Here is a 13,790-nt window from a genome sequence, read left to right on the forward strand (position 1 = left end):
CATTGTTTATTTTGGAACACTTTTTTGTTGTTGCTTTGCTGGTAAGATGTAGCCTTCCCCAGCGCCTCTAAATAAAATAAACTAAAATGTCTCTGCATCATGTGTCCAGCTGAGATGTTTTGTGTCTCACTGAGAGTTTCTCTGAATATTCATTATCTCCAGCTGCCGAATGTAAGCAGAATGTGTTTATTTTTCATATCTACTCCGTCTAGAATTATAATATGAATGGATAAGCAATGATAGAATGATCATTATAGGTACTGGAGAGCACTGCAAATGGACTGTTTACAGAAAAGGTCTTTTTATGTGGTTCCACTGGCCATGGGTGGGTCTCACTTGAGTCTTTTTTGGACGGTGATTTTGTACTGAGGGAGTACGAGGGAGAGCAAAAGGGAGCTCTGTTCTGCTAAGAGGAAATGGGCGTTTAGAGTTTCTTTTTGGGAACTCTGCATTCCTCCCCTGCTTGGAAACCTTGGATGGTGTGACTGAGAAAATAAAGGGGGTGTGGTGAGAGTAGAAATGAGGGGACCACCAAGAGGGGCACAGCATTGCAGAGTTGTTGCTGGTGAGGTCTGATTCAGAGGAACAAGAAATACCAGAGGTAAGTGGAGATTTGCATTACCTAAAGAACATCCTTGAATATTATGTCAGCCTTGATTAATTAGGATGCCACTCTTTCCAGGAAGGGATGTTTTCAAAACAGAGGCGCCATTGTAGTGACTCTGTTGCATCATACCCAAGATCAGCCAGACTTTAAAAAAAATAATAAAATAACTGGCACCATAAAAAGATGCATAGTTTTATTACCTCATGTTTTTGTGCCATCATAAGACGCTTCACTTTCAAAAAGCTAACCATTCATTGTGTTCTAACGCCCAATTTCTCTGAACAAGTACCTTTCATTCACTTTTCACTGTGACGAGTGTAATCTTGTGTAATGACATAATTTGACAATCATCATAACACTGCCGCCCACCCAGTTGGACCTCTCCTACAGATAAGGATCTATGTAGACAATTTCATCCTGTTTTTTTTTTTTCTCTCTGTTTCTGCCATTGCTCCAATTCATGTCTTGTATTGTGATGTGAAATTACTGCTACTTCAGCTACAATAGCCTTTTGGAAGGGGGTTTGCTCTTGCATACTACCACTGTGTGCACTTTCCTACAAGTTTGTAAAGCCACATTGCTTTTCTTCTGGCATTTTAAAATTTCCACCTATTTCCAAGTTTACAAGTGGAGCAGCTTTAATAAAACCCATATGTAGGCTATGTTGAGTAACTGTGTACACTGCGCAATGGAAAAAAAATAGCACTCAAAAGTTTATTTTGCCATCATTTTAATTTCAATGGGTCTCGCCCACTTCTTCCACTACAGGGTTGCTGTAGTGGAACACGCAGGCAAGTCAAGGAGCACTTTGAAAAAGAACTCATTGCACTCTTTTTTGAGGCATGGTCTTGCATAACACAGATTACACTTTGTTCACCCGCTCAGATTTTCCATTTTATGTTTTAAGCCAAAACAGAAGGCCCCTCAGCACATAATTTCATTACTGTAGCAATAAACGTGTTACATTGTGATGCTCATCACACATTAAACGATGATGTTTCCTTCCTTTTTAGGTCATTTTCGTTTATGTTGGTCACATTTGCTAAGCGACTCTAAATTAAATGTTGCTGTGTTTTTTTGGCAGGGAATTTAAAATGGCGTACTTGCTTATGTTTGTGACACTATTGCATCTCATCACACTGGCTATGCTGTTCATCGCAACCATGGAGAAGGTATTAATCCTATTTAGGACATCTGCAAATACTCTGTGTTACTTTTTACACATTATTGCATTTGTACAGTGTGTCTGTTTATGTTTTTTGTGATGGTTCCTGTCTCTTTTTTTTAAAGTCCTGGTGGGTGTGGGATGGGATGGAGAACTCAGACCTGTGGTACAACTGTAGGTTCGACAACTTCACAGGAACCTGGTTATGTGCATCCTCCAAAGAAACTGGTAAACAAAGATTTTAGTCAGCTCCTGCTCCCTCAAACAGGGGCTCACATGAGCGACTTTCTCCCAAAGCCAAAACCAAACAACTAAAACAATGGCCTCTGAGTTTTGGAAAAAAATACTGCCCTATGCCACACATATTGATCCACCTGTTCTTGGCTGTAGGAATAACATAGATCAGCTCTTCAATTGAGTGCCGCTTCTCCAACTGGGAGTATCTGTTATCGATTTCTTGTTCCTTTCTCAGAGTGGCTTCAGGCAGTCCAGGTCCTGATGGTCCTCTCAGTGGTCTTCTCCTCAGTCTCCTTCCTGGTCTTCCTGGGTCAGCTCTTCACCATGTCTAAAGGCGGGCTATTCTACTTCACTGGGTTGTGTCAAGTCTTTGCAGGTAAAGATACAGTGGAATAATGAGCCACTGTCTTTATATGATGACGTATCTGCCATTTGGAAAAGATGACACCTGCCTTTACAAAATGAAAGGGATAGCACATGGTTCAGATAAGAATTTATTCTGTGGATATGTAGCATTATGGAAATTAACTCTCATATATGCATGCTGCCAGTGCTATCACTCTGCATGCTGTTAATGAAAGTTATGCTGTTAGTTTCATTTAGGCTATTTCTGCACCTCTGATGGCAAATGGTTATAAACATTTGTTCAAAGTGCCCTGCTCCCTTTAATGGTGAATTACAGCTTATTGCTCTTTCTAGATGCTTGAATATTATAAACTAAAATATCACAGTCTCATCTTGTTTTGTTTGTTTGTTTTTGTTTGTTTTAGGGCTAACAGCATTTTCAGCAACTCTCATCTACACGCTCCACCACAAAGAGATCCTTCAGGACTCCAGAGAGTTGACTTCAGGACACTTTGGCTACTGCTTCATCCTGGCCTGGGTGTGTGTGCCTCTCCTGCTGTGCAGCGGGGTCATGTATATTCACCTGCGCAAGAAAGAGTGACGCAGAAAAGCAGCATGAATACAGCAGGATTAGAGAACTACAACTATGGCTGATGCCTTTTTCTTAGGACAGGTTTACTGATATTGCTGCCATAGTAGGAGCCACATTTGAGCTGACACCAATGTCTATAACTTATGGTTACTGTTCAGGCTTTTGCCAAATGTAATTATGTTTTTGCATTGTAAATATATAGGAAACATGCCAGTGAATAGTAAGTTATCCCATTCAGCAGTTTTTCATGCTTCACCATAAAAAAACTATTTTTGCTTTTTGTATTTTTGATAATTTTATTTCAAAATATATGTGTTGTATTGTGTTGACCAAAGATGTCAAATGCCAGTGATGGTTATGTATTTTCTGTTTTTGTTTTCTTCTCTTTTTTTTCTTTTCTTCATATCTTATTCTCTTTTGTTAACCTTATGTGGCACTTGAGCTGTTTTAATGATCTCTAGAGCAAACTGGGAATATATTTTTGTACCTAAAGCTCAGTAGCATATATTTAGTAGTTGTTCTTGATTTTCTTAATAAATATCATACAAAGAACCACAAACCATTATTAAATATTCTTGTTTTCTTTTCTGGTAAAGCAAGCAAAATTCATTTTGGTCTAGTATAGTTTTTCTGCCTTTTGTGGTAGTGAGAGTAAATTGCACATTCTATACCAAATTAATTAATTCTGATCAATATAATGATTAAATTAATGATCAATGGGGAAGCTCATGTGCACTACAGTTAAACAAAATCTTTAAAAAAAAAAAAAAAAAAAAAAAAATCTTCCATAAAAGGAAGCATGTATCCTATAATTGCATCCTATATACAACTATAGTTATATGCACTTATGTATTCATATATAACTAATTAATAATTATTTAAAAATTATGCTTACTATGCTATTTATATATATATATATATATATATATATATATATATATATATATATATATATTGTTGTCGTTGTTCGTCGTTGTTTACCAACAACGACGAACGTTAAAAGTTCAAGTAGTCGCCATAGCAACCGTTCAGCAACCGTAAAGATACAAACAACAAAATGAGTTTTTCCAGAACCATCGGCTCATTTGTCACCGTAAAGTAAAACCGGTGGCCTCTTCAGTCATCGTGAATTGACCAGTTTGAAAAATATGGCTGGTAAACCTCGAGTTCCGTGGGATTTGTCCGAGATAATTCCTCTTTCAATTCCCAAAGGCGTAAAAAAGTTGTGTGAACTTTGTGAGAAGCCAGCGCACCTGCAGTGCACCAAGTGTCGGCTCACTTTTTACTGGTGAGTTTAAGCTACCTGCTAGCTAGATGTTTATAGTTATTTCACTTTCAAAACACAAATTTCAAGCGACTTTTGGTAATATTTGTGTGTTTTTTTCTGTGTTGTAACAGGTAAACGTTTCTCCTACCAAGCGACCTGTGTACTCTGTAATTTGAACGCTAGGTGGCAGTGTGCCCAATGTTTTACAGCCACAGCGTACACGTTGGTATGCAAGCATACATGTGAAAATATCATTAAGAGAGGAACAGCTGGAAATGAAGTTACCACAAAGGATATTTTTGTACATGTGACTGTCAGGGAATTGTTTTGGTCAACAATAACGTTTTATTAAAGCTAGCATTACCAAATCAAAGTCTGTCCTACAAAGAAACAGCCCTGAACATGACTGTAAACTTAAATACAGAGTCAAAGACGATAGTTGGGGGGGGGATCTTCATTCTTAACTACAATGTAGAGGTGAAGAGGATCATTGTGCAGCATTTCCCGTTGGGATTTAAAGGGATGAGCCTCTAAAGCCACTCTGTTTAAGGAGGCTTAGAAGTGTTTCTGTCCCCAGCTCCCTACCCCTTGTGTTTATTTCTCTCTGAGGCCTGAAAATGCATTTCATGTGACATACATTTCTTGAATCAGCTGGATGTTGTACACAGCCCTCAACTATGCTGCAAAAACAAGGACGGTTGGGGGGTGGGGGCATCTGGGAACAGCTGTCTTGTTTGATAAGTGGACTTGTGAATGAGCCAAGAGACACAAGAGCTGACTTCCACAGAGAGACAGAGGAAATACCTAAGTTGCCAGCTAAGCGTTAAGTTAGCTTTGGTCCTCTGCCAGAGCAATGTAATTTATTTCTGTCTCTGGATTAATTTAGCTCCTAATAAATGTGTATAGATATTATGTCGTTTGGCTATCATGCAGTGATATGGTTTATAGTACACCTAATGAGCCATAACATATTAAGTGGTTGTTTACTGGTTAGTTTCCAGGCTAATACGGATGGTCAATGTTTATTATGCAGAATCTGAGTTAGATTTATGCAAGGAAATTGATGTGTGAATGAAAAAATGCAGTGTCCTGTGCATGTGTGTGTGTGTGTGTGTGTGCTTAGGCAGTATAAGCACACACATGCTGTCTGTATAACTGTCGATGTGACGTGGCCAGTGCACCCGCTGTCTGCTTTCTGTCTCTGCCTCAACAATTTAGTATGCACTCGGTGCACTCCAACACAGAAGTTCTGCTTAGATGTTCGCAAAATTCAGCTGATTGGTAAATATAGCCATAGAAAGGTATTGATATATCGACCAAAGCCACTGTTCTACGCATGTAGTCTGCAGCTCACTTGTAGCTCAGCTGTCTAACATGCACCCACACACACTCACATACACATACATACAGACAAACACAGTAATTAATCTCGTGAGCTCTATTTTATCCTGTTTTATTTCTCCTCTCTTTCTTTCTTGTATGATGTATCATAACTCATTTATTGTTAACTCCCATGTCCTGCTTTCTTCCAGACTGTTTTCCCTTTCATGTACCTTTTTTGCACTCTGTGAGATATAGGCTAGTCTGTTGTGTTTTTTTTGTTCCTGTTTGTTTGTTTGTTTGTTTGTTTTATTTTGTTTTGTTTTGTTTGTTGTTTTCCCTGTTTGTGCAGGTAAATTATAATTTTTTTTTTTTTTTTTTTTTTAAATCTGAACCTGCTCAGAGCATGTCAGGGCAAACAGCTTCATAGTCAATGGCTTGATTCCTGAACTAAAATTGGGCACTTGTGGTCCCCAGTTGGCTGATTTAATATATGAAAGAAAAACTCACACAAAGTCTTGAGGACACTGTGGGTCCAAATTAGTCAGAGGGAGAGAAGAAACACAGCTAGGGAGGGAGGGAGTCAGTTTAGGAATCCGACAATGGCTGTAGGTGCATGCCTTGTCTCATTGTCTTGTATTCTTTAGCGGCACAGAGCATCAGCAGGCGGACTGGGTGGGGATCCATGACAGGATCTGTCAGCTGCTTGTTCCCATTCGCAGCCCAGCACCCTTTTACTCCCTGCAGGCTGACCGTGACACTCACCGCATCCAAACACGGATCAAACAGGTGAGGCTGTGAGAGTGCACTGAGGCCATTCGCAGAACAGTGCCTTGGGACATGTCGTGTATTCATGTTGTAATTCACAAATTACAGAGTTCCCACTATGAGAAAAAGTCATGAATAATCATATTTATGTATAAAAAATTAAAAGTACAGTTCATACCCTCCAAGGAGTACAAATTTGGGCAGATAGATACAGTTTGCTGGTGTTGTTCAGCAGGAAATACTTACTAATGAAAGTCCTCTCCTCTAAGGGCTGTAGATTATGGCAGATAGCCATGTCTTTGTTACTGGAAAGAACTTTCCATTTTAGGTTTTCACATGTAAATGTTGGATGGTATGAGCACTCAACAGAACAATAGCCATTCATCCTCATTGTTTGGGGATGCTGGAAGACAGGGAAGATATCCTTTTTTTTTTGCGTGAGTGAACTGTTCCATTAACTGCTCCTGGCCTTACTTAAAGTGTCAATTGTTGTGAACCTAGATAACACACTTCCTTATTTGATAACTTGTAATTCATTGTTGTAGTGAGATTAATCATGACTTGAGGTGTCCCTTAGGATTTTTTGTTGTTGTTGTTGTGGAGGGTAATCTGGAAACATACCATAGAGACAGTTTCACTTTCAGTTCAGTTTTGCTTGTTTGCTTGTTTTAAGTTTGCTGGGAAGAGAGACAATTTCTGCTGAAGTAATTTAATGTAAGCACCACTTGAAGTGTATCTTTTTTTGTGCAGGAGCAGCTGGTTGAGATCTCCAGGGCCGTGGCACAGAGCAAGCTGTTTGAGGGAAAGTACATGGAGGTGCAGCCTGCCGCCCAGTTCTTCCTGCGCTGTGCCACTGACATCTTTGGCCCCGGTGTTGTCCAGCTGGTCCCTGCCTACCTGCTGCTGGCTGAGTCCAGCGTGGGTGAGAAAGAGTAACAGAATGACTTCTCTGCTCAGGCTGATCCTTTCCCCTTGCTATATAGGATGTTTATGGCATCCATGCACATGTGTGGATATGTGTTTGTGTGTTTGTGTGTGTGTTTATTTGCACTTCTGTTTCCAGGTCTGGGTAGTCTGTCCCAGGCAAAGAGGTTCATGTCCGCTGCAGAGTGGGTGGTACTGAGGAGCCCAGACTGTGGCCCGGCAGTCCGCCACCAGCTGCACAGGAGCCTGGGTCGCCTCTACACCATGATGGGAAACCTGGACGCAGCCCTGCTCCACTTTGCCAATGATGTCTGTGCCATTCTCAGCAGTATCTAGATATATCAGAAAATAGCTTAATTATATGAAACCTCATTTAGATTTTTCACAACTTGGTTTCAGGTATATTATGCCAGTGAGGAGTATGGTTTGGATAACACAGTCACCTGTGATGGCTACTTTCTCATGGCCAATGTCTTTATCCAAAAGGGGGAGAGGCTGATTGCTCATTCCTTGTACTCTGAGGTAAAAAAAAAAAAAAAAAAAAAAAAAGAAGAAGAAGAAAGAAAAAGAAAGAAAGAAAGAAAGAAAGAAAAAGAAAAAAACTGTCAAATAGCCAAATCTCCCATATTAGTTTGTATTTGATTATTTGTCATTATTCCCCTTTGCATTGTAGGTGGCACGTACTTGGCACTCTCATCTGACCAAACTCTTTGAGAGCCTCAAGCAAAATTCCACTTCACTGGAGCCCTCTTTTGGTATGATCTGTTACATCAAATATGTGCAGCATTAATGTGTATTATTGGGTGACACTTAACCCTAACCCTAAACCAGAGATGGCAGCATGGCGTTGGGGAAAGGGGAGTAGACTTATATTTAAGTGACTAAGATGATTCTAGTGAGATTAGTGACTATTTGCACTATCAGATATATCAGGAAAACTAAGTCTATATTTTAAATTTCACGTGAATGCTTTGGGATAATTAAGCTAGAAACTTGTTGAGAAAAGTTTGCCACCCAAATTCCCAGGTTTAAACCCAGTCAATTTTTTTTAACCCGGTCAAATCACCAGATGTCAGACTTTCCCATCAGCACATGAGCACACAGTGAAATAAGGGAAGTTATGCAAGGCCGAAACACAAAAACAGCGCAGAAAGTGAACACAACACAATATCAGCACATCATCGGTTGATATTTGGCTTTAAAATGAAATATCGGCTCATATCAGCTTGGCCCAAAATGTAAATTTCTGCCGACATGACATACCAATATATGAAATAGGTCAGATCTCTCCTGGTTGTGGCTGTTGTCAGCGTTGTGTCAGGGAGAGCATCATCCAAGCCTGTTTAAATAGGATGAATTTTACAGCGTTAAACATGTAAAATATGGTATGTCTTACATATCCAGTGCCCAGTGAATGTGTACATTTTGAAGAGCATTGTATTTTAGGTAAGGCGGTTGGTCATAAAGATAAGAGCTGGCATAATAATGTTAATTCTACGACAGGAGAGACTTGGTGCTCTCTGCAATATGGAAAATATTGGCATATAGTAAAACAAAAAACAAAACAAAACAAAAATCCAATATTGTACATCTCTAATATTTATATATCTTTTGAATTTTTGTGTTAGGACCTGGTATAACTTCTGTTGTCATAGCCAATGATCTCACTAGAATTAATTTGACCCTCCCTGGTTTTTCTGTCAAAACAGTATGTCAGTCATTTGCTGTATATCATTTCTGATTAAGGTCCTGAAAACCAAAACATTATGATTTTAATTATAAAGATGACTCATTGATTCATTTTACATGTGTGAAATATAGCCAGGGAGGAACGAAAACGTTAACATAATGTAAATTACCTTTTAACTATTATATACCTAATTATTTGGAAAGGAGCCATGCCATACATTTTGTTAGTGCAGTGGATTTTAACAATATCACTATAAAAGCTAAGGACCATTCAACCACTGAAACCATGTGCTGCATCAGATGATGACATCACCAGTCAATCATTTCTACACCCTCTAAACGGCATCAGACTCCATTGGTGTATCACTGAAAATAAGGTCAGCAGTGCTATATTTAGCAATACAAGCTCGTCGTGCGATCTGAATGCTAAAGCCCATTTACACCAGCATGCTGGGGGCTGACTAAAGACCACTGCCGACACATCTCTGGCTGTGCTGCATCTGCACCGCTAGCCTCTCTTGCTGCGGCTGCCCTAGATAAGAAGCTAAGCCTGTTAGCTGCAATGCAATTTCTCAGGCTTTCTGCCTGGCTGCTGACAATGCTGTTGTTTGTTAGTGAGTTAGCTCACACCTGGATCCTCATGGGTTGTCCTTTTGCCCTCTTTTTTCTGTGTTTCTGTGTGTGTGTTTCTCTCTCTCTCTCTCTCTCTCTCTCTCTCTGTGTGTGTGTGTGTGTGTTAAGGGGGGAGGGGTGCCTGTTTTACTTTAACTTCTTTAAACCTCATTCATTCAATCTGATGAAAGCCATGTGGATGAAATGCATAACGACTAGATTCCCTATGTGCATGTGTGCATATTTTGAACATAGAACATGTGCTACATGTACGCCTCTTTGTCTGTGACCATTTGTCTTCCCCCTCAGACAAGAGCCAGCGAGCTGAGGTAGATCAGATGCTAAGGACAATTCTTGAGGCTGGTGAGAACAATTCCATACAAAACAAGAGTCAGATTGCCCTGGTGGCCCATTGCCTTGCCATGCTCTGGTTCTTGGGCGGAGACCCCCAGAAGGTGAGGCACCTGACAGAGTTACCTGACACTGCAGCTTCAGTTTGACACCGTGACACATTTACACATTTCCCCACACGTGTGCTTTCCTTGGAGCCCTGTCTCGAGAAGGGATTTGCACTAATTGGTAAAGCTTTAAAGACGAAGTGGGATTTAGCAGAATGCCTTGACACTTTGACTCCATACCTTGATTGCCAAACTCTGTGATGAGAATGCTGCTCCCTGAGTGGAGGCTATTGTAGTGTGCGAATTACACTTCAGAAGCCAGTGTGGGAAGAATAAGTACATTTCTTGGATACTTGTATGCCAACTGAAAGAATGCAGTGATGAATGTGAGCGGATCTGTATTAGACAGGTGATTACAACAGACCATGTCAAGGTCTTTGAGTTTAGTAGGTCAGGAGGGTCAATGGGGATAGATAAGATCTAATGGTTAAGGTCTTTATGTTGACTAGACTACAAACTCTACAGCAACTCAAATAAACGTCTGGACAAATAAATAGGCACAACAGCTGACTGTTACACTAACACAAATACCAGTTTATGGGCTGCCTGCTGAACAGTACAACTGTCTTCTTGTTCTAGAGTGTCTTAGTCATAGGCACTGTTCACCAGGAGTCCTGTTGCTTTTTCTACTGTTTTTCTCCTGGTTTCCAATGAGCCGCTAGTACATTGCAGTTTTCACTACCAGAGACTTCATTGCTCTCTGCATGAGTTCCCTCCTCTCACCAATTCACAGGTTTGATTCTTCCACAGTCAAGTTTCCATTTCATTATTTGTATTTACAACACTGGAGGGTGTGGAAGTTATAACCAGCTCTAATTAATGGTTAAAGTTTTCTCCAACTAGTGGTGAATAGGATTTATGTGGACCTGGCTGAACGTGGAGCTTTTGATACTTCATCACGATCTTTTATCGTTTCAGCTGAAACATTGATGCTGGGGTTGCATCTGTGATCTGCCTGTTGACCTTAATAACCAAGGTGGTTGCTCTGAATATATGGTGCACTTACAGTGGGGAAACTCTACATGGAAAATTGGAATAAATCCAGCACTGCATCAACACATAATCTTTCAGATCACCAGCTACTCGATAAAGCTTCCCCAAAAATGTGGAACTTTAGTACTGAGGACTTTTAAGATCCAATTATTTCTAATATAATTTTCAGTGGAGAATCTGTGAATTGATCAGTGTTTGCCCCTCTTGGTAGTTTCCTATTTTGAGAGTGCTCTAAATTCAAAATGGCCACCATGTGAAGCTGTTTCTCAGGATGACGATGCTTTTCAGACATGCCAGCGGCATCCATTGTAAAAACTCCTACATAACATGGTCATGGTTCATAATATTGTGGTGGGCCTAATTTATTGATCCAAAGTCTGTTTATTCATCTCTTTATGGTTGCTTCACTCCCCAGGGAAGCCAAACTGTATTCAGCTCCTGGAGCTGGAAGGGGTTTGCTTTAGGACACTTATGTAGGATGGATGCTTGCTGACATGGTTTCTTGCAGTTGACCTGTCTCGCCGTGCCACATGTCAGCTGCCCTACTGTCCCCTGTTCCTCAGATGGACTGAACTAGACAGAAAACAACAAGGCATGAAATTATAATGACAGTTTTTCTTCTTTTTATAGCACAAACACACTGATTCTAAACATTTGGATGTACTGTGTTTAAGAGAGATTGTGGGCCCTTTTTGCACTTTTTTCTTTTAAATCTGTGATTAGAGGTTTTGTTGTGGCAGACTACTGCTGCTTGAATGGAGGCAACATTAAATAAAAAATCGGTCTCTATTTTTGCTTTGATAGGAGTCCAGTTGATGGATAATGACAAGATGCAACTTTTGCCTGTGGCTAGATGTGGCAGCCTTATATTCATTTATCAGTGCAAGAGCAGTGGATAAATGTAACAGGATAAGCAGACAATTCATTCAAAGCCACGCTACAGTTTTAATAGAGTAACACACAAAAAGCATATTCCCATTTGTCCACAAACTCTTAGAATTAGACTTAACCACTATAAGAAAGAATATGTGTGTCAGGGATGAATGCCATAGAAGCTTCACTGAAGTCCACATTGGACTCGTTTTCTAGCATAAAATGGTGTAAGAATATCAGACAATGATTACATTTTCTGTCATTCAGAAACTGCATAGGGCAGGATGACAGTCAAGCAGATAAAAACAATAACAATAATATTACCAATACTAAAGTTACAAGGTGCTTCACACAGAGAAAGAAAGAAAATAAAACATCAAAATGAATGATAAAATAAATGAAGGAAAAAAACAAAACAAATATCAAGTGGTCAGGAGGGAAATGGGATAAGTTAAGCCAGCTGGGATGCATCCCAATTTGCAGTGACGTTATATAAGTCAGCTTTACTCTCCCTGGAGAGTCCAACAGCTGGAGCTGGTGCATTTGTTTCCATTTGTGTTTTGTGTCTGTGAGCCAGGCACTGGAATTTGGCAGCAGGGCCCTGCAGGCTAGCCAGCTGATACCACACCACGACCTGACGGAGCCCATCCAGAGCCTGCTGCAGTTGGTGCAGACAGGCCTGCGTCCTGATACTGACACAAGCTGAGTGCTCACCTTACCTGCCCTGCCAGTTGCTTTGCCCAGAGTCCCCTTCATCTGCCTAATCAGTCACTGGCCCCCTGCCACCTGCTCTTCAGCCTTTACTCATTCTCCAAGGTAAATATGGGCCATAGGTGAATTTTTCACTAATTAAACATTTAGTGGAGAGCTTATGATGTAGTCTTTATTTTATCCTGATTATGGGATGGATGGGTTTTGTAAACAATGATCAAGACAAGATTTTCTCATGTCTAGTACAAATGTGTTCTAAATCTTAGTCAGAGGCAACTGATGTCATGAAATTTGTATTAAATTCTCCCTTGAAAATGACAAAATATGGACATTGTAATGCACTGTGGTCATGTAAAAGAGACGGAAACACTTCATTTTTGGTTTTGAATAATGACTCATTTTTATTTTAAACTAAAAAAAGAGGGGTGTATATTTACATCATTTTGCACATTTGTGTATTACAAATGTTTTTGGGCATCCACTTTGTAACACTGTTAAAATAATTCACAGAGTAATGATGAGGGCATTGGCTGAAACCATTTTTTCACACAATGTCCGTGCCTTTCGTGTACCTGTGTAGCAAGCCAGAGCTTCTCATCACGTCAGGTGATGCTTTAATCAGCTCATCATAAGCAAATAGAATCAAAGATATCACTTTTGCTGTTGTGATGAACGAGAGCAAAGTGAATTTTCTATCTTCTAACCAAGAGTCTCATCAGTTCAATGAAGCATACACATTGCATGTTCATCTTTCTAATCAAGGTATAGTGTAAACCTTTAAAGCAAACCTCAGGTTCATTTCAGAACACATTGACGGATGAAAAGAACCAGTTTGCTGTGTAATCCTACATATTATATACAAATCTGAAACATGTTTATTCTTTATATCAAAACAAATAATCAATGTTAAAATCATCTCACTAGTATTGTCATTAGTATTGAATTATACAACAAAATGCTTGGTTTTTGGCATTCATCTTCATTTTCTAAGTGTTGAGAGGCAGTAAAACATGGAAACACTTGGATTTCCTCATATTCCCTTTTAAATATTTGAGCCAAATATACATTAGCAGCAATTCAGAAATAAATAGTAACCATGTTATATGTTGTTGTACATAATGACCAGTCCGGAGGTTCCCAGACCTTCTCTGGCCAAGCATAGCACACATCGGCATCTCATATCATATGAGGACCATAATGTCTTACAGATATTTTGTTGTTGTTGTTTG

General features: G+C 39.7%; 2 protein-coding genes across 2 annotated transcripts; both read left to right on the forward strand.

The window, feature by feature from the left end:
- The first annotated feature begins 395 nt into the window (after positions 1-395).
- emp3b (epithelial membrane protein 3b (MAM blood group)) lies at positions 396-3,474 on the forward strand. Its single transcript, XM_030054923.1, has 5 exons — positions 396-601; positions 1,692-1,779; positions 1,898-2,000; positions 2,245-2,385; positions 2,780-3,474. Exons 2-5 carry the CDS (start codon positions 1,702-1,704, stop codon positions 2,953-2,955), a joined length of 498 nt encoding a protein of 165 aa, XP_029910783.1. The 5' UTR covers positions 396-601; positions 1,692-1,701; the 3' UTR covers positions 2,956-3,474.
- Positions 3,475-4,076: 602 nt separating this feature from the next.
- On the forward strand, positions 4,077-12,831 carry zmynd12 (zinc finger, MYND-type containing 12). The gene is made up of 8 exons (XM_030054922.1): positions 4,077-4,234; positions 6,181-6,322; positions 7,052-7,223; positions 7,365-7,534; positions 7,625-7,747; positions 7,899-7,980; positions 9,836-9,981; positions 12,428-12,831. The coding sequence occupies exons 1-8, from the start codon at positions 4,095-4,097 to the stop codon at positions 12,554-12,556; spliced, it is 1,104 nt and encodes a 367-aa protein (XP_029910782.1). The 5' UTR covers positions 4,077-4,094; the 3' UTR covers positions 12,557-12,831.
- Positions 12,832-13,790: the final 959 nt, after the last annotated feature.

Source organism: Myripristis murdjan, chromosome 7 (genome assembly GCF_902150065.1).
Source record: "Myripristis murdjan chromosome 7, fMyrMur1.1, whole genome shotgun sequence".
Lineage (NCBI taxonomy): Eukaryota > Metazoa > Chordata > Actinopteri > Holocentriformes > Holocentridae > Myripristis > Myripristis murdjan.